At 44.3% G+C, this 21,663-nt stretch overlaps 1 protein-coding gene across 4 annotated transcripts in view; it reads right to left on the bottom strand.

Annotated features, from left to right (window-relative positions):
* The window catches only part of WDR33 (WD repeat domain 33), a 150,961-nt gene extending 132,310 nt beyond the window's left edge, over window positions 1-18,651 (bottom strand). Inside the window, exons 1-2 of one of the 4 annotated variants that reach the window (XM_073581161.1) lie at window positions 18,451-18,651; window positions 947-1,019 (exon numbers count right to left, since the gene is read on the bottom strand). In XM_073581161.1, coding sequence (XP_073437262.1) covers window positions 947-1,019; window positions 18,451-18,459 — 82 coding nt within the window. In that variant the 5' untranslated portion in view covers window positions 18,460-18,651. The remainder of the gene's footprint in view (window positions 1-946; window positions 1,020-18,450) is intronic. The other 3 variants (XM_073581162.1, XM_073581163.1, XM_073581164.1) reach the window with 3 other exon arrangements.
* Between the last annotated feature and the right edge of the window lie 3,012 nt (window positions 18,652-21,663).

Below are 21,663 nucleotides of genomic sequence, written 5' to 3'. Positions count from 1 at the left end.
CTTGAAAAGCCATGGATAGAACATGCACATGCTATATGGACATCTGAATGAAGCCATATCAATATGCACGAACATTCGTCGTTTGCAATAAACCAAACAAGAATTATATAGCTCAGCATAAAAAACATAAGTGGTTTCTCCAAACTCAACACAAAATGACACTTAATGATTACTGCAGGTCCAGAATTATTTAACCCCTCATTAGAATCCTTCATACGGAAACTGATCAAACGAGGTGTTGCCCCAAGAAAGTGCTCCAAAACATTAAAACGGAACGGTCCTGATGAAAAACTTGTTGACTTAACGCTTCATTAGTCGGGTGGACCTCAAGCGAGTTTGTTTGCATCGTATTTCCACAAATTGGGAAGCAGGGGGCGGACAATCCATTTCATCAGGAGAATGCCCAGCCCCTCCACTATGTACTTTCTTAATCAGCACAGCAGAGGAGGTTGGGCAATACATCCCATCCTGACAGCAGATCCACGCAACATGTGGCAGACACTGATTGCATCGAAGTATGCTCGACAAACGCTGCCGCGTTTCAGATACACTATAAAAGTTGCCGGAGACTAGACAGGCGGGTCCCCGGTGGCTTCTTCCCACCTGCTTCCCTGGAGTGACAGGTCTCTCCCCCTAATACTGCCTCAAATTTTCTCCTCTCTGTGGTCTTTCTTATTGGTGTAAATCTCCTCCAGACTGAAGTCCTCCTTCTGTAACCAGACTCTTGGGAGACCATAGAAGGGAGTTGGGCATTATATGGAGACTAGCGTGAATGTGATTGGAGAAGCACTGTACTCGCTACTGAAGACAACACTATATTATGGGAAGTGCGGGAAAGGAAGTTCTGCCAGTAAAGTATTGGAAACGTAGTTACTACTCCTAAAAGAGACGAGATTATTCTCTTGAACAAATGCCAACAGATACAGATTGAAACAAAAGACACTACCTGAATGTAGCAGAAAGAAGCATTGCCAGATTCCAAACAGGTGGTCAAAAACCATAGATTCACCGCAAAACACCTGCAGTAAGAACAGGTAGAAGCAGATATTGAGGATTCAGGTTGCACAATACTAACTCAATGGGTCAGCAGTATGTCTGGAGGAGGAAAAATAAATCATATACAAAAAAAGAACACCCAGCCTACAGTGAGGTACTGCGATGTTTCAGAGGTGCTCTGGGACTGCTTTGATGAAACTTATGTTCATAAATGCTATTTACCTATAGCGTTAATCTATAGGAAAATGGGTAAAATCATGCCTGCCTGCAGCAGTAGCTACAGGGAGAAAAAAAAAAACTTCTCTCCCCTGTAGCCACTCGCTTCCCAGTCATTGGGGAGATTCTAGGCACAGAGTGCGGCTGTAATCACTCCCGAGCATTTTAACAACCTAATGTGCAGCGTGTCTGCACGAAATGTATAAGCAGAACAAGCTGCCACAAGTGCTGGAGAGTGACTACAGACAGTGCTTACTTAAGCCGTTCCTTGTACTCACCCGATGACTGTCAGAGAGCAGCTCCAGGGAGGATAGAAGTTCATTTTCTCCCTGTAGCCACTGCCCCAAATAAGGCAGATAGCTGATGAAATTGGTATCTTAGGAGAGATTTCATTCTACCCCATCCTGCACAAACTCTGGGTTATTACTGAAAGTCCTACAAACCGATTGACTAAGTATTAAAGAAAAAAATGCCTCAAAGTGTCCATATACTTAGACTTCACCCTTAATTTAGCATAAAACACAGTTCTAACATTTGACAAATATGAAAGACAACAAGTCCCAAAATAATACCAGAATGTAATAAGCAACTTTAAACTATTCTGTGCATGGTGAACAATGGACGCAAAACAACTGACCATTCACAGTGAGATTTTTGTTCAAACTGAATGCAACTCACACAATAAGCAGAAAATAAGCACAAATAAAAGCAACGCATCAGGTGATTCATTCTAGGAGAATAGACATGACCGCTCACTAGATGTATGTGGAGATTCCCAGCAAACTCCATTACATATAACAACTGGGGCTTTGGAAAGTTTAACAATAAAAAAATGCTACAGGATATGCTAAACTTGATCTCTTAATATACCAGGGATAATTCCGGACAGAATCTCACAACATAAATGACCCAAGCTTATACAGCAACAAAATATTACCATATGAAACTACAACCGATAACCTATCAGCAAACTAACAATCACACCAGCTGTGCCAAAAAATAGATTGTGCTGCCCTTAAGGCTAAGTGCACACGTTGCAGAAAATTTCTACTCAAAAACCTGACTCCCTTCCCAGAAACCACACCTATTTTCCCGCGGCGGTTTTTTGCGCAGTTTTTATGCGTTTTTTTCCGCAGCGGTTTCAAACCGCATGGAAGCCAAAACCGCTGAAAAATCCGCAAAATTAATTAGCATGCTGCGGTTTTTACCACGATGCGGTTTTTTAGCGGTAAAAAACGCATCAATGTGCACAAAAAGTGCAAAATGCATAGAAATGACTGGGAAGCTTATTTTTAGCGGTTTTATAATGAAAACCGAGTTAAAAACCGCTAAAAAAACGCTGTGTGTGAACACAGCCTAAAGGGAATCTGTCACCCCAAGTTTTCGAGTATCAGCTGCCGGCACCGACATCAGGGGCTTATCTACAGCATTCTGTCCAGGTCCAGGTCCGGTTTTGGTCCGATGGGTGCCGGGAAAGGTCCGGCGCCGGAGCACTGCAGTATTCTACTCTGCCCTCAACAGGGCAGAGCAGTGCGCCTGCGCAGGAGCCAAGACAGGCAGCGAAGAAGAGGACGTCACCGTTAGAAGATGGGAGGCGCCAGACCTCAACACCCATCAGACCAAGACCGGACCGCCCCCCCGGTGAGTATAATATAACTCATTTTTCTTCTCTTTCAGGTTGCGTCGGGGGCTTATCTACAGCATTACAGAATGCTGTAGATAACCCTTGATGTCGGTGCCGGCAGCTGATACTCGAAAATGGGGTGACAGATTCCCTTTAACAGACAAGATAAACGTCAGGAAACTCAACCATTAAGGGATATACAGGATGGGCCATTTACATGGATACACAAATAAAATAGGAAAGGTTGGTGATATCAACTTCCTGTTTGGGGCACATTAGTATATGAGAGAGGGAAAACTTTTCAAGATGGGTGGTGACCATTCTGAAGTCAGCCATTTTGGATCCAACTTTATTTTATTCAATGGAAAGAGGGTCATGTGACACATCAAACTTATTGAGAATTTCACAAGAAAAACAATGGTGTGCTTGGTTTCTTGGAAAAGTGGAAAAACAATGGTGTGCTTGGTTTCTTGGAAAAGTGGATGTCACTTCTTTGAAGCGGTTCCTGAAGGAGTCAGCTGAAAACTAGGTTGTATCCCATCACACATCCAAACAGCTTCAGGAAACAAAAAACTCCCTACAGGGTTTTGTGAAGGAGTATCCACTAGAAAAATTTCAACGCCTTAAAAGAACTCTGTATACACACGTACAGGTAATGCTCCAAGGAAGTATAAAATTTAGATACAAGTTATTTCTCTTGCAGAAAGCAAGAAACTAAGTTGAACAATACCACCTAGGGGAGGTAGATTCCCAATAAATCAATGTCCAAACCTGTAAGGAGGCTTGCAACACGGCCAGGGATAAAGGCCAAGTCAGAAACCCATTGAAAGACATTTTGTTATAGGGTGTGCACCTCTCTGAAGTGACACTTAGGCTACGTTCACACGTCGCTTTTTTTTGCGCTTTTTTGCAGCGAAAACGGATTCCGCAATGCTGGGCCAATGCTACGGATTTTCCCGTGGTGGAATCGCATCGTGGAAAAATCAGCATCTTGCTCAATAATTTTGCGGAATCGCGGGGATTCCGCCCACATAGGAATGCATTGTTCTGCTTACTTTCCACATGTGGCTGTGCCCACCATGCGAAAAGTAAGCAGAACATTTGCGGATGGTACCCACGGTCCGGATGAGACTGTCCTCTGGGCACCATATCCCTGAAGAAAAAAAAAAAATAAAAAAAAATCGGGTTTATATTCACCTTCCGACGTCCCGCGCAGCCTTCCCGTGCCTCAACGATGCTCCCGTTCCCAGTAGTGCTTTGCGAGACCTTTGATGACGTCGCGGTCTTGCAATTACTGTAGCGGTCCCTATTCCTTGCGAGATCGCTACAGTATCGCGACGTCATCAAAGGTCTCGCAAGGCATTACTGGGAACGGAAGCATCGCTGAGGACCGGGAAGGCTGCGCGGGACGCCGGAAGGTGAATATAACCCGATTTCTTATTTTTTTTAAATTTTTAACATTAGATCTTTTTACTAGACGCTGCATAGGAAGCCTTAATAGTAAAAAGTTGGTCACTAGTCAAACACTATGTTTGACGAGTGTGACCAACCTGTCAATCAGTTCTCCAAGCGATGCTACAGATCGCTAGGAAAACGCTAGCATTCTGCAAGCTAATTACGCTTGCAAATCGCTATTTTTTCCTCAGGAAAATCGCAGGAATTTAAAATGCGATTTTCCCGCGGAATGGAATTCCGCAACGTATGCACATAGCCTTACAAGCACGCAGTCACATGGATGTACAAAAATGACCGAGATCGGAACGCAGTGCATAGACTGGACGGTGGCTCTCCTGACTGCATAAAAATACATGAAGCAGTCACGCTCGGGTCAGAAGAGCTGCTGGCCAATCCGTACACTGTGTTACAATCTTGGTCTGATTTATACAGCAGTCTGCCAACACCCTAAAAGAGGACACAATAAAACTGCTACATAAAAGTATCATGGAGCTGAGGTGGACTCTTATCTGAGAGTGGTGAACAAGCTCTTTGCAAGTCAGAGAGCTGAATAGGTCAAAGTAGGTCAAAGTAGATCAAAGCACTTTGCATGTCTGCCACTTCTAAAATACGTAAAGTCTAAACAGCCTGACCTACACTGATCAACAATATCGAGCAAGATACATGGCATGCCTTAATATTACACAGATGCCATGTCTATCTCTGGAACTTAAAAAATGATGAATACAGGACCCATCTCTCTAATTAGTGGAAGACTGTGAAAAAGGGTACAGTCACACAAATGTTTTTTTTGGACTATGTACAAAAGGGATTAATTAAGATTACTGGATCCAAATCCACCCTGCAGGTCATCAAGTTCACTTTCCACCTTTGACTTATAGTCACGACTCTTCTGATTGTCATGGATCTCTCTGGAGGATGTTTGTAATAGGGTTAGTTCCATTACAAATTTTGACTGAGTCTCAGGTAATGGGGTCAGACACTTTCTCTTGTTAGTGCAGCTAGAGAAGCACTGTTGTCCATACAATGGCTGCTGATGGAGGAGCATCTGACCAGACCTGTCCCATCCGCTTTCTCCAATAGATATGCAGCTTTTTCATGTGAGCAGTTTAAAATTGGAGGAAGTTGATTGACAGGTGTGCTCACACATGCTCCTCCATCAGCAGCCATTGTATGGACAGCAGTGCTTGTCTAGCTGCACTAACAAGAGAAAGTGTCTGACCCCATTACCTGACACTCAGTCAAAATTTGTAATGAAACTAACCCTATGGACAGAAGTGCTGGTGGAGGAGCATGTGGGCAAGGAAAACTGCACCAACAAGAGAAAGTGAGCAAATATCATAGAATCGTAGAGTTGGAAGGGACCTCCTGGGCCATCTGGTCCAACCCCCTGCTCAAAGCAGGATTCGCTAAATCATCCCAGTCAGATGTCTGTCCAGCCTCTATTTGAAGACTTCCCTTGAAGGAGAACTCACCACTTCTCGTGGCAGCTTGTTCCACTCATTGATCACTCTGTCAAAAAGTTTTTTCTAATATCTAATCTGTGTCTCCTCCCATTCAGTTTCATCCCATTGCTTCTAGTCTTTCCTTGTGCAAATGAGAATAAAGTTGATCCTTCTACAATGCGACAGCCCTTTAGATATTTGTAGACAGCTATTAAGTCTCCTCTCAGTCTTCTCTTTTGCAAACTAAACATTCCCAAATCCTGCAACCTTTCCTCATAAGACAGGGTTTGCAGACCGGTCACCATTCTGGTCGCTCTTTTCTGAACTTGCTCCAGTTTGTTGATGTCTTTTTTAAAATGTGGTGCCCAAAACTGGACACAGTATTCCAGGTGAGGTCTGACCAAAGAGGAGTAGAGGGAAATAATGACTTCACATGATCTAGACTGTATGCTTCTGTTAATACATCCTAGAATTGCATTTGCCTTTTTTGCTGCTGCATCACACTGTTGACTCATATTCAGTCTGTGATCTATTAGTATACCCAAGTCTTTTCACATGTTCTGTTGCTTAGCCCTATTCCTCCCATTCTGTATATGCTTTTTTCATTTTTCTTGCCTAGATGTAGTACTTTGCATTTTTCCCTGTTAAAAACCATTCTGTTAGTTGCTGCCCACTTCTCAGTCTTGTCAGTGAGCTCGGTCTTATAGACAAGTTTGCAAATTTTATGCCTTTTTCTGAACTCCACTTAGCTGATTTATGGCCAAAGACTATATTAAATGTTGATTTTGCAGGAAGAGTCTAAAAGCAAAACTGTTAAATTTGGAATAAAACCCAATTGTAAATTTTTTAAACCAAAATAAATGCATTTATAATTAAAAATAAAAAAAAGGAAAAATACCCCAAGGAAGTGGCCAACTCCTTTAAGAATACTGATCTGCCTTGGCTTTCCTCTTTTCGCTCTACAAAATCCTTATGGGTAGGTTCCCACGTTCAGGAACTGAATGCTGCGTATTTATGAAGCCTCAAACCTGCAGCAGCCAGAGTTAAAGCATAGTGGATGGGATTTCTAGAAATCCCATGTACACTATGAGATTATGTGCACCTGCAGATCTCACCCGCGGAGACTGACATGCGGTGTGTATTACAGGACAGCAGCATGTCAATTTACCTTGCTGAGACACGAGTCTCCACAACAGAAATTACAACAATAGAAATATTCTCAATGAGGTAAATCCACATGGTTCAGTGAACACAGAGGACTTATTTACCTGCATTCAATTGAAAGCAAAAATACGCTGCGTCCAAAGCGCTGCTACATCCGGAACGTGGGCACATAGACTATCGGAAAACCAGAAGCAGATTTCAGTAAGATCTGTATGCTGATGACACCTAATTATAAATCCTCTCCACACCCTACTACTACTACTACTACAAGATACCAGTGATTGTCTGGCCGCTGTATGCATCATGACCTCTCTCCTGTATGAAATTGAAGCTTTCCAAAACGGACCTTCGTGTTTTCACCCTCTTCTAACCTGCCCACACATGATATTCCCATTTTCGCGTTTGCAGCTATCTTAGGCCAGGTTCACATTGTGTTATGGCAGTCCCTTTAACGGATGTGTTAAATGGACTGCGCTAACGCTAGTCTTCTTTTGATCGTAGTTGAGCAATCACGTTAGTGCAGCTGCTCCTTCTGCACTAGCCATGACGGACCCTCAAACGCGGTAGACCGCGTCCGAGGGTCCGTCACAGCATAACGGGACATCGCTAACGCATGCCGATTTTGACATGCGTTAGCGATGCACTAGGTTATGGCAGTCTATGGGTGCGCTAACGGTTGCGTTACATTGCGTTAATCCCGCTTTGTAACGCATCCGTTAAACGGACTGCCATAACGCAATGTGAACCTGGTCTAAACTCTCAGGCAGCATGTTCACTGTTGTCTTGGGGATATATTTGACCGAGATCTTTTCTTCACTACCTAAATCCAATCAATCATGTGCTCATGTCACCTGCACCTCAAAAACCATCTCCAAAACACGACACTTTTCTTACCTTTGAAACTGCAATAACTTCCTGTAACTACAATTTTTTCTGGGTTGACTTCGGAAACATCACCAATTGTTCGTTCATTCAGTAAACTCTCCACGTTATCCTGAATACAACAGTCAGGCTCAATTCTGTCCAGCCAGTACACCAATGCCTTCAGCCTGTGCCAGTCATTGCACTGCCTAGCCGCAACAGAGCGCATCACAAACTTATCACACTTAACCAAGGAGATCTCCACACTGCTGCACCGTGAAGTAAAACATTGTTTACAAACAGGCAGTGAATTGTTTTACATCACAAAGAGAATTAGCTGTGATACCTTGCTGTCCTGTCTGTATCCTTCCCCCGTGTCCAGGAGCTGTGGTATGATCAGACCATGTTCCTTTACTGTCAGACACAGCCATTACACAGTACACAGCAGGGGCACATTACTCTTAAGTTCTACATTTAAATGTGTTCATTATTCTTCAGAGATCTATTGATTAACCCCTTTCCGACCTTGGACGGGATAGTACGTCCAAGGTCAGATCCCCCGTTTTGAGGGAGGGCTATGGCGGTTAGCCCGCATCAAAGCCGGGACATGTCAGCTGTTTTCAACAGCTGACATGTGTCCGCAATAGGCGCAGGTGGAATCGCGATCCACCAGTGCCTATTAACTAGTTAAATGCCGCTGTCGGCGGCATTTAACAAGTGCTTCCGGCAACCGGGCCGGAAATACGCACATCAGTGACCCCCGTCATGGGACCGGGGGTCAGCGATGCGTTGGCTTAACAACCAGAGGTCTCCTAGAGACCCATATGGTTGTTGATGCCAGATTGCTATGAGCGCCACCCGGTGGTCGGCGCTCATAGCAATGCTGTAATTCTGCTACATATAGGCGATCTGCTCATCGTCTAAATGTAGCAGAGCCGAACAAGTTGTGGATGCTTCTAGCCTCCCATGGAGGCTACTGAAACATGCCAAAAATAAGTTACAAAATATGAAAAGTAAAAAAAATAAAAAGTTTAAATCACCCCCCTTTTGCCCCATTGAAAAAAAAAATAATCACACATACACATATTTTAGTTATCGCCGCATTCAGAATCGCCCGATCAATAAAAAAAAAAAGAAAGGATTGACCCGATCGCTAAACGGTGTATCGGGAAAAGAGATCAAAACGCCAGAATTACGTTTTAATGGTCGCCGCAACATCGCATTAAAATTAGAGTTGAACGACTTTGGTCGGATCGGGTTTCGTGAAACCCAACTGAAACAAAATTTGAGTCAGATGAAACTGGTCCGACTAGGGCAAAAAAAGTTGGAATTTCGTCTGAAACCCAACACCAATGCAAGTCAATGGGAAATAAAAGTCGGCACTGAGCGGATGACATTCATCCACTCAATGCCAACTTTTATTCCCCATTGACTTCCATTGGGGTCGGGTTTCGGACAAAACTCCGACTTTTTTTGCCCTAGTCGGACCAGTTTCATCTGACTCAAATTTTGTTTCAGTTGGGTTTCACGAAACCTGATCCGACCAAAGTCGCTCAACTAATTAAAATGCAATAACAGGTAATCAAAAGATCGTATCTGCACATAGATGGCATCATTAAAAACGTCAGCTCGGCACGCAAAATATGACCCCTCATCCAAACCGAGATCATGAAAAATGGAGACGCTACGGGAATCGGAAAATGGCGCAATTTTTTTTTTTTTTTTTTTTTTTTTTTTTTTTAAAGCAAACCTTGGAATTTTTTTTTCACCATTTAAATAAAAAAGAACCTAGACATACTTGGTGTCTATGAACTCATAATGACCTGGAGAACATAATGCCAGGTCAGTTTTAGCATTTAATGAACCTAGCAAAAAAGCCAAACAAAAAACGTGTATGAGATTGCACTTTTTGCAATTTCACTGCACTTGAAATTTTTTTTCCCGTTTTCGAGTACACGACATGCAAAAACCAATGACGAATTTCAAAAGTACAACTCGTCCCAGAAAAAATAAGCCCTCACATGGCCATATTGACAGAAAAATAAAAAAAGTTATGGCTCTGGGAAGAAGGGGAGCAAAAAACAAAAACCGACTAAAACTCCGGTCATTAAGAGGGTTAAAATGAACTTTAGATTGCGGTAAAACCACTTTAAAGATGGACCTGTCAAGTCAAAAGTGACCAAGTTTTTGCCCATTTTAGTCCTGCTGCTCCTTTTTTTTTTTTTTTTTTTTTAAGTGACCAGCCATAGTGTTCCAGAGACATGATCTATATTATTTATTGCTAATTTTTATGGTGTTTACTAAAGGGCTATAGCGCACAGGATTCTCTGGGGTGTGCCATTAGTCTGCTCTGCATTAATATCATATCCTATGAGTAATGTCCCTTTGGAAAAAGAATAGCACCAAATACGACTAACTGTATGGCCACTGTTCTAAAAAAAAATTAAAATTAAAAAAAAAAATAACACTCAAAAGGAGCAGAGGGATTAAATTAAGACAAAAAACTGTTCAGTTCTGACCTACTGACAGGTCCTCTGTGAGCGTGACCTACAAACCTCTCTTTAGACAGGCATCACATCATCGCCCTAAGGCAATGTGCACACGCTATGGATTCTGCTGCGGGGATCCGCTGCGGATTGGGCCTCTGCGGATCCGCAGCAGTTCTGCAGACAGTGTACAGTACAATTGTAAGTCTATGTCACTTACAATCCGCAGTGCACATGCTGCGGTTTTTCAACTGCGGAAAAGCTGCAGTTTTGAATCCTGCGGTTTTACCTGTATATCCGCAGATACAAATCCACGGGTGAATCCGCAGCATGTGCACATGAGGCCTCTTTCACACATTTTTTTTTTTTTTAGAATCAGTCGCAATCTGTCAAAGTGTTGAAAAAAAACGGATCCTGAGCAGATTGTAAAAAAACTGATGAACTGGATCAGATTTTTGACGGATCCGTCGCAGCAGCCGTAGCAGGAATTTCAAAGGAATAGAATTCGAGAGAGAGATTTTTCTGTATGAATGGCTGTAGGGTTAAAGTAAACTAGAAGCTTGGGCTGATACGGCAAATGAGCTTTAATGGGGATATACGTAAGGTCATGCACTTGGGTAGAACGAACAAGATGTATAATTATGTGCTTAATTGTAAAACACTGGGCAAAACAGTCACTGAAAAAGACCTGGGTGTATGGGTGGCCGACAAACTCACATTTAGTGGCCAGTGTCAGGCAGCTGCTGCAAACACAAATAAAATAATGGGATGCATTAAAAGAGGCATAGATGCTCATGAGAAGAACATAATTATACCTCTATATAAGTCACTAGTGCGACCACACTTAGAACACTGCGTACAGTTCTGGTCTCCGGTGTATAAGACATAGCTGACCTGGAGCGGGTGCAGAGAAGAGCGACCAAGGTTATTAGGGAACTGGGGGGTCTGCAATACCAAGACAGGTTATTACACTTGGGGTTATTTAGTTTGGAGAATCGAAGGCTTAGGGGTGATCTTATCACAATGTATAAATATATGAGGGGACAATACAAAGACCTAATTATCTTTTTACTCTTAGAACTGTGACCAGGACAAGGGGGCATCCTCTACGTCTGGAGGAAAGAAGGTTTAAAAGGGAATCTGTCACCCTTTTTATCCCCTATTAGCTGCCGGCATAGACATTAGGGGCTTATCTACAGCATTCTGTAATGCTGTAGATAAGCCCCCGATGTAACCTGAAAGAGAAGAAAAACACGTTATATTATACTCACCGAGGTGGGCGTTCCGGTCCGATGGGTGTTGCGGTCCGGTCGGAGCCTCCCTTCTTCATGCGATGACGTCCTCTTCTCCCGTCCTGAAATGGCTCCGGCGCAGGCACATTGCTCTGCCCTGTTGAGGGCAGAGCAGAATTCTGCAGTGCGCAGGCGCCAGACCTCTCCCGACACCTGCGCACTGCAGGACTCTGCTCTGCCCTCAACAGGGCAGAGCAGTGCACCGGAGCCATTACAGGATGGGAGAAGAAGACGTCATCGCATGAAGTAGGGATGCGCCGGACGGCGACACCCATCAGACCAGACCGCCCACCTCGGTGAGTGTAATCTAACTTGTTTTTCTTCTCTTTCAGGTTACATCGGAGGCTTATCTACAGCATTACAGAATGCTGTAGATAAGCCCCCGATGTCTATGCCAGCAGCTGCAAATCCAAAAAAAAGGGTGACAGATTCCCTTTAAAAGGAATCCGTCACCTTGTTGAGGGCAGAGCAGAATACTGCAGTGTGCAGGCGCCAGACCTCTCCCGACACCTGCGCACTGCAGGACTCTGCTCTGCTCTTAATGGGGCAGAGAGGTGCGCCTGCGCCACTACAGGAAGGGAAGAGGACGGCATCGTATGAAGATGGGAGGCGCCGGACCGCGACACCCATTGGACGGACCGCCCCCTTCGGTGAGTATAATCTAAAGGTACTGTCACACTTTTTCGATGTACCAGCGAACCCGACCAGCGATATGACGCGGTCAGGATCGCTGGTACATCGCTAAGTGGTCGCTAGTGAGCTGCCACACAGGCAGATCTCACCAGCGACATTGCTGGGGACGGGGGTCGCTACTTACCTGTCACACTAGGCGATCCTGCGTCCTCCCGGCTGGCTCCACGCTCGTCTCTCCACAGGAAGCTGACGACGAGAAGCGGTCCTGAACGTTCTCGCGCGATCAGCGATAACCAGCGGGGGAGCGGGTCGTAGGTATCAGACACAGCGATATCGCTAGTAATATCACTATAACGTCACAAGTTATAGCGATATTGCTAGCGATATCGCTTAGTGTGACAGTACCTTAACATATTTTTTTTTATCTTTCAGGTTACATCGGGGGCAGAATGCTGTGGATAAGCCCCTGAAGTCAATGCCGGCAGCTGATAGGCAAAAAAAAAAAAAAAAAAAAAAAAAAGGGTGACAGATCCCCTTTAAGCATAATCACAGGCGCAGATTCTTTACTGTAAGAGCAGTGAGACTATGGAACTCTCTGCCATATGATGTTGTAATGAGTGATTCCCTACTAAAATTTAAGAGGGACCTGGATGCCTTTCTAGAAAAGTATAATATTACAGGGTATATACACTAGTTTCCTTAATATTGCGTTGATCCAGGGAGCTAGTCTGATTGCCGTATGTGGAGTCGGGAAGGAATTTTTTTCCCCAATGTGAAGCTTACTGTTTGCCACATGGGTTTTTTTTGCCTTCCTCTGGATCAGGGGTCTCAAACTTGGCAGAGTAAATGGGCGAGTATGTGGTGGTGTTTTTTTTTCATATGTATGGGATGTTTTGCAGGACATGGGGAGGCTGCGTGTGGGGCTCGTGCCGTATATAAGGGGCTGGGGGGGTGGACTCAAACGGTAGGTATATAGAAAGGGCTGTATTGGGGTTCAAACGATATATGTGGGAAGTCAGCATACTTAATTCTGCTCAACATTAAGTGATATATTAATTGTAACTATCAATAAAATAAATATAATATTGGGCAGAATTAATTTCAGCCTATTGGTTCGGCCCTCCACAACAGTCACTGTCTCTCATGTGTCCCCTAAGGAAATTTAAATTGCCCACCCCTGCGCCTAATATAACTGTTCCTCTCTCCCACAAATTGATCAGAAACTAGTCCCTTATACCATCTTTTACCACACACTATACTCGCAATAGCTTTTTATCTGGACATATACAGATACATGCTGGTGACTGGTTAATGCAGCTTTACTTGAGTACCTTATATATTCTAAAGATACAATACAACTAGAGATAGGATCAGCCAGGTCAGTAATCAGTGACCACTGGATAAGAGGCCTGCAAAATCTCCTTACCTCTCAGCATCTCTTTCGATTAGCCAGGGCTCGCATGATGTTGCATGCGAGTCTGTAACAAAGATGACGCTGCACCAGCCAGTCTAATCAAAAAGAGCCAGGAATGTCGGGAAAGAAGAAGAATAGCAGGTCTTCTGTCCAGTGGTCTGGAGTCCTGCGAATCCACTCTCCCATCTCTAACTACAAGCACTTTTTACATCTTGTGTCGGCCGTATTTCCTTACAGATAGTAAGCACTTGTGAGCAGGTCACTCATGTTTGGTGTAATGTGTGACTCCGTAGGTCTGATTTTGTTTATTCATGTACCTCTAAAAAGCAGAAATGAAGTAATGAGGAATATATTGGCACTACAAAAAAATATAAAAAATTGGCAGTTCGGTAACATGAGGAATTAAGCAAAACCAGTAGCAGGCAAAGGGCAACTAGGAACCAATACTACAAAAAAAATATATTCTAATCAGTAAATAGCAAGGAATTGATAATTAGATGCAAAACGCATATTCAGGGGTCCTTGGTTTGTCAGTAAATAATCACATTTTATTTTGGGCGACAGCTGTAGCATCATATATCCGAAGACCAGATGTGTCAAAAGAGGATCGGTAGTCATTTTAGAGCAAAGTAAAGGGTACACTGATGGCAACCTGGTGCAGTTGTCATATAATAAACAAAGCATGATCCTTATGGATAAAAAGTTTTTTCGGACTCACTGTGCGCTGCTGGACATAATTCAGTCTTACAACATAAAGGGTATTAGCAATTTAATTCCCAACGCGTTTCGAAGTTTCTAATACTTCTTCCTCAGGGGATGACATGAAGTGAACAAGTACAGCCATATCTAGTTATATACATACAATATTTGAAATTGAGGGCCAAAAGCACATGTGATAGTGGGACAAATGTCAGAGTTCACAGGTTAAGGACTGCGCAAGGTGTATTGATCCATTTTCAATCAAATCAAAATGGATCAATACACCTTGCGAAGTCCTTAACCCGTGAACTCTGACATTTGTCCCACTATCACATGTGCTTTTGGCGCTCAATTTCAAATATTGTATGTATATAACTAGAGATGGCTGTACTTGTTCACTTCATGTCATCCCCTGAGGAAGAAAAATTAGAAACTTCGAAACGCGTTGGGAATTAAATTGCTAATACCCTTTATGTTGTAAGACTGAATTATGTCCAGCAGCGCACAGTGAGTCCGAAAAAACTTTTTATCCATAAGGATCTACATTGGCGTTCACGGAGTGGACCTTCGGGCGTGCAGCAGCTGACAGTCGATTATGTGCCTTTATTTCCCCTGGAAAAGGTGAGTGAATTTCTTATCCTCTACTCCCAGTACTACCCGGATAAGACCCTATTGCGCCTTCTTTTTCCTCTAGCTCCCTTTTTAAACAAAGCATGATGGAATAAAAAAAAACCAAAAAAAAAAAAAACTCTTCTATGTAATATTACCACCATAGTCATCAAGACAGGCATTTTTAAACTGGTTTTGAAATCACCTATTCAGTGTTGTTAGGAAGCGTCCTCAGGTAACTCTGTGCATAGCTTGACTGACAGGTCAATCCATATACACAAATCAGGAGAGACCTGTCAGTCAAGTACAGACAAGAGAAGCTAGAGGAAGCCATTCAGCAGACACTTCCGCCCGAGATCAGCCTGCTCATCAAACTGTGCTTTCTCTGAAACAATAGGATGTCATAGTTGAGCGACTTTGGTCGGATTGGGTTTCGTGAAACAAAATTTGTTTCGGATGAAACTGGTCCGACTAGGGCAAAAAAAGTCAGAGTTTTGTCTGAAACCTGACCCCAATGCATGTCAATGGGAAATAAAAGTCGGCATTGAGTGGATGAATGTCATCCGCTCAATGCCGACTTTTATTTCCCATTGACTTGCATTGGGGTCGGGTTTCAGACAAAACTCCGACTTTTTTTGCCCTAGTTGGACCAGTTTCATCCAAAACAAATTTTGTTTCATTCGGGTTTCATGAAACCCGATCCGACCAAAGTCGCTCAACTCTAGTACACACCCATTTGTAATGAGGGAGTCTGCCAAATTTCATTTTAAAAGGAGTATTCCATTTTACTTCTGCCACTGACAGTTTTTCGGGCTGTAAGCAATGATTTAATAACCACCAGTTACCTGAACCTGCAGCCAGATACCTGTTGGTCATGATATCAGTCCCAGTACAATTTAAAACAGCCATTTAATTCCTGACAAGTTGCCCTAAAAGAAGCTGTTAAATTTAAACCTATTTTTTTGAGCGATCTCTGCAATTCCACAGAACTTAAGATAGTGAAGGTCAATTGATGCCTCACTTTCCCCCTTGATCCATCATATTTCTTATATGTAATAAAGACTGTTCATCAGAGTTTTGGATCCAATTGTTGTCACTGTTTTGTCGGTGTGTGTGATTTCCACGGCTGAATAAACTGCAAATCTCTTCAATCCACATGGCTGGTCCATACAATCAGGGCAATTGTTACCACCCACCTTTCGTGTCTACCTCTTTCCTCATAGACTGTAAGCTTGCGAGCAGGGCCCTCACTCCTCTTGGTATTTGTTATAATCTACTGTATGTGATTATTGTTATGCTGTAATGTCTATTGTCTGTACAAATCCCCTCCGAAATGTAAAGTGCTGCGGAATATGTCGGCGCTATAGAAATAAAATTTATTATTATTATTATTATATAATCCACTGCACTGATAATCAGTAACAAAACATGGACTGCACACCAATGACTCAGCCACCAGTATGCTGACTGTAATTTTCACAGGCACATAGAATTTAATTCCGTGACTGATAAAAAAATCGACACTGAAGTAATTTTTTGTAGACCATTCAGTCCCCCCCCCCCCAAAAAAAAAAGAAAAAAAAAAAGCCATGCAGACATAAAAACAGTCCCATTATGATCTATTAATTAAAAACATTGATAGAAGATGTACGGGAATCATAGACTCTGGATGAAGTATAAGGTGACTGCCTGCATGGCTCAGTTCAGTAGCCAAGCCCACAGCCCCCTTTCTATGTCATGGCCAATGGAAGGAGACAAAGGGATAAAAGCATCAGCTGAGGCTTCTACTAAACAAAATATATTAGCAAGTAACAGTTGTGGCCAAAAGTTTTGAGTCCCACACAGATTTAGGTTCTCAATTTCCGGCTTAAGTTTTTATAGTGGCAACTTGCATTAACTAGATTGATATGAATAATCAGATGAATTGCAAAAGCATTGGTGAACATGAAATTTAACTTAATTACAAAAAATCCCTTTGCACTGAATTTCCGCATACAAGGACATGACTATATAGTTTCAGTGATCTTGTTTAGCACAGGAGAATGTGTTACTGAAGACAGGGCAAGCGATCTCACTCAGTCATGCTGATTGACCAAGAACAGACTGGTTGCTTTAAAGAGGGGACTGGTGCTTGAAGTAATGGTCTTCTGCTAACGATAGTTACCTCCATTGGAAACGCATGCAGTCAATTGCTTTGCAGCTAAAAAGCTTTACAGGCAAGTACATTGCCTGTAAATCAACCATTTGATTCAAAGAGGTTCATTTGCTCTGAAGGCGGCCTCAGGGAGCAGAAAAAAAAATCCAGTGAATGCCAGGACAGTCTCCTAAAGATTCAGCTACAGTATTTGTTCACAACCAATGCTAAGCTTGCTCAGGAATGGAATAAGGCAGATATGTCAGTGCGTCTGCACACAGTGAGACCAAGGCTTTTGCAGGCTGGCTGGGTATAAAAAGAGGCAGCAAAGAAGCCACTTTACTTACTAAAAGCAGGGACAGATGGAGTATAGGGACTGAACTGCAGAAGGCCGGGTATTTTTTCCCCGCCTCGATGGAGCCCCTTCAGACTGTCGGAAGTCTGGAAAAATTTCCAAAGAAGAAAACTGGAGCGCTAGGAGTCCTGTGTCATGCAAACAGAAAAGTATTGTGAAGCCACCGTGTGGGGTGGAATCTTTTCATCCATGGAGAGGGGGCTCACTCACAATTTTACCCAAGAACACTGCCATGAAGAATTGGGTCTACGCATCCTCAAAGAGTAGCTTCTCCCAAATATCCAGGAGCAATTTGGTGATAAATGTTTTCCAGCAAGATGGAGACCATGTCACAAGGCAAAAGTGACAAGTGGCTCGGTGAGCAAAGCATTTAAGTTTTGGGTCCATGGCCAGGAAACTCCCCAGATCCCAATGGCAATGAGAACCTGTCAATCCTCAAAGTGGGAGGACAGACAGAAATTGTGAAACTGTCAAGTCATGATATGGCCAGAAGACAGCCTCCAGGACAAATTGTAGACGTCATGAAAAATAAGGGTCGGCACAGTACATATTACGTTTTGACACAAACTTATGAAATGCTTAGAACCATCAGACTACAAAGCCTAAAACCACTGAAGCAGAAAACCAAAGTGTGTCAGTCTCAACTTTTGGCCACGACTGTTCATAAAAGTACAGAAACCTAAGTATTTTTCAGGGGTAAGGATTTGGGGCGAGGCTTTTATTGGTGTTGGGCTGTGATCTGACCCTGTGACCACCAGGACAAGGCCGGTGGCACTGCTTTCCACGTGTGCTGAGGAATAAGGAGCAGCTGCCACCATACAGATGCGCTACACAGCGTCCCACCTCACAATGGCCGCACTCCTCCGGGGGCCGCACTGCGAGTCCCCCGCCAGCAGGCAGGGCCGCCCCGTCTGGAGGCCTCACTGCACAGCCAGGCGGAGGAGGCCGTGGGGAACATACTTAGCAGGGGGCTTCTCACAGCCTCGCCGCAGCAGGGCCGCCGGAGGCTGTATCGGCAGCGGGAAGGCCCGTGTACTGCCCGCCCATCCCACCATGCACGGACGTACTATATACATACGAAGCTAGGGCCAATGCCCTCCGTCACCTCCTCGTTCTTAATCACCCCCTTTTCGTTAACGACTACGACAATCTTTACGCTTCCGGTTTCTGTCTCGGTCTTTCTCTCCCCCTCGGCCGTGCTAAGCCGCGCTCCGCCATTAATCACGTGACAGGACGACAACCCGCCCCTTCCCCTGACTAGAGTGATCGGCTGAGGATTACGTCATCGCTTTTTTTTTTCCTTCAAGAACTTTATTGAAAAGGACACAGAGGACGTTGCGCACAGATTGTATGTATACAGTTCACGCTGTGGGCAAGTCACTTTTCCGTAATGCGCGTCACATGGGGAGAACACTGTCTTCAAGGAAAGCTATTTGGTACCCATGGCAACCAATCAGAGCCAGGCTTTCTTTTTTTTTTTTTTTTAAACTATGGTAACTTGAAAGCTGTGATTGGTTGTTCAGGGCAGAGGCTGGCACTTTTCAGCCTTGGGGGCAATCACAAGGCAGAGGCCCTCAAGTTATGGTGGCCTCCCATTTCCATGCTTATTTCTGGCCATTGCATTAAAGCAGCAGAGATAACAGGCTGGTACAGCGATATGGGAACAGAACGGAGCTTGTTGCATAGCTATGGGAGCAGAAGCGAGCTTTCTCCACAGATGGGAGCAGAACAGAGCTTACTCCAGAGATATGGGAGCAGAACGGAGCTTACTCCAGAGATATGGGAGAACAGAGCTTACTCCAGAGATGGGAGCAGAACAGAGCTTACTCCAGAGATATGGAGCAGAACAGAGCTTACTCCAGAGATATGGGAGCAGAACGGAGCTTACTCCAGAGATATGGGAGCAGAACAAAGCTTACTCCAGAGATATGGGAGCAGAACGGAGCTTACTCCAGAGATATGGGAGCAGAACGGAGCTCACTCCAGAGATATGGGAGCAGAACGGAGCTCACTCCAGAGATATGGGAGCAGAACGGAGCTTACTCCAGAGATATGGAGCAGAAAAGAGCTTACTCCAGAGATATGGGAGCAGAACGGAGCTTACTCCAGAGATATGGGAGCAGAACGGAGCTTACTCCAGAGATATGGGAGCAGAACAAAGCTTACTCCAGAGATATGGGAGCAGAACGGAGCTCATTCCAGAGATATGGGAGCAGAACGGAGCTCACTCCAGAGATATGGGAGCAGAACGGAGCTCACTCCAGAGATATGGGAGCAGAACGGAGCTTACTCCAGAGATATGGGAGCAGAACGGAGCTTACTCCAGAGATATGGGAGCAGAACGGAGCTTACTCCAGAGATATGGAGCAGAAAAGAACTTACTCCAGAGATATGGAGCAGAACGGAGCTTACTCCAGAGATATGGGAGCAGAACGGAGCTTACTCCAGAGATATGGGAGCAGAACGGAGCTTACTCCAGAGATATGGGAGCAGAACGGAGCTTACTCCAGAGATATGGGAGCAGAACAGAGCTTACTCCAGAGATATGGGAGCAGAACAGAGCTTACTCCAGAGATGTGGGAGCAGAACAGAGCTTACTCCAGAGATGTGGGAGCAGAACAGAGCTTACTCCAGAGATATGGGAGAACAGAGCTTACTCCAGAGATATGGGAGCAGAACAGAGCTTACTCCAGAGATATGGAGCAGAACAGAGCTTACTCCAGAGATATGGGAGCAGAACGGAGCTTACTCCAGAGATATGGGAGCAGAACGGAGCTTACTCCAGAGATATGGGAGAACAGAGCTTACTCCAGAGATATGGGAGCAGAACAGAGCTTACTCCAGAGATATGGAGCAGAACAGAGCTTACTCCAGAGATATGGGAGCAGAACGGAGCTTACTCCAGAGATATGGGAGCAGAACAAAGCTTACTCCAGAGATATGGGAGCAGAACGGAGCTCATTCCAGAGATATGGGAGCAGAACGGAGCTCACTCCAGAGATATGGGAGCAGAACGGAGCTCACTCCAGAGATATGGGAGCAGAACGGAGCTTACTCCAGAGATATGGGAGCAGAACGGAGCTTACTCCAGAGATATGGGAGCAGAACGGAGCTTACTCCAGAGATATGGAGCAGAAAAGAGCTTACTCCAGAGATATGGAGCAGAACGGAGCTTACTCCAGAGATATGGGAGCAGAACGGAGCTTACTCCAGAGATATGGGAGCAGAACGGAGCTTACTCCAGAGATATGGGAGCAGAACGGAGCTTACTCCAGAGATATGGGAGCAGAACGGAGCTTACTCCAGAGATATGGGAGCAGAACGGAGCTTACTCCAGAGATATGGGAGCAGAACAGAGCTTACTCCAGAGATATGGGAGCAGAACAGAGCTTACTCCAGAGATATGGAGCAGAACAGAGCTTACTCCAGAGATATGGGAGCAGAACAAAGCTTACTCCAGAGATATGGGAGCAGAAGCGAGCTTACTCCAGAGATATGGGAGCAGAACGGAGCTCATTCCAGACATATGGGAGCAGAACGGAGCTTACTCCAGAGATATGGGAGCAGAACGGAGCTTACTCCAGAGATATGGGAGCAGAACAGAGCTTACTCCAGAGATATGGGAGCAGAATGGAGCTTACTCCAGAGATATGGAGCAGAACAGAGCTTACTCCAGAGATATGAGAGCAGAATGGAGCTTACTACAGAGATATGGGAGCAGAACGGAGCATACTCCAGAGATATGGGAGCAGAACAAAGCTTACTCCAGAGATATGGGAGCAGAACGGAGCTTACTCCAGAGATATGGGAGCAGAACGGAACATACTCCAGAGATATGGGAGCAGAACTGAGCTTACTCCAGAGATATGGGAGCAGAACGGAGCATACTCCAGAGATATGGGAGCAGAACAGAGCTTTCTCCAGAGATATGGAGCAGAACAGAGCTTACTCCAGAGTTATGGGAACAGAACAGAGCTTGCTGCATAGCTATGGGAGCAGAAGCGAGCTTTCTCCAGAGATGTGAGAGCAGAACAGAGCTTACTCCAGAAATATGGAGCAGAATAGAGCTTACTCCAGAGATATAGGAGCAGAACGGAGCTTACTCCAGAGATATGGGAGCAGAACAGAGCTTACTCCAGAGATATGAGAGCAGAATGGAGCTTGCTGCATAGAGATGGGAGCAGAACCAAGCTTACTCCAAAGATATAGGAGCAGAACAGAGCTTACTACAGAGATATGGGAGCAGAACCGAGCTTACTCCAGAGATAATAATAATCTTT

This window comes from Dendrobates tinctorius, unplaced genomic scaffold, assembly GCF_039654945.1.
Source record: "Dendrobates tinctorius isolate UK_male_01 unplaced genomic scaffold, ASM3965494v1 ptg000069l, whole genome shotgun sequence".
Lineage (NCBI taxonomy): Eukaryota > Metazoa > Chordata > Amphibia > Anura > Dendrobatidae > Dendrobates > Dendrobates tinctorius.
This window is presented reverse-complemented; position numbering and strand designations above follow the sequence as displayed.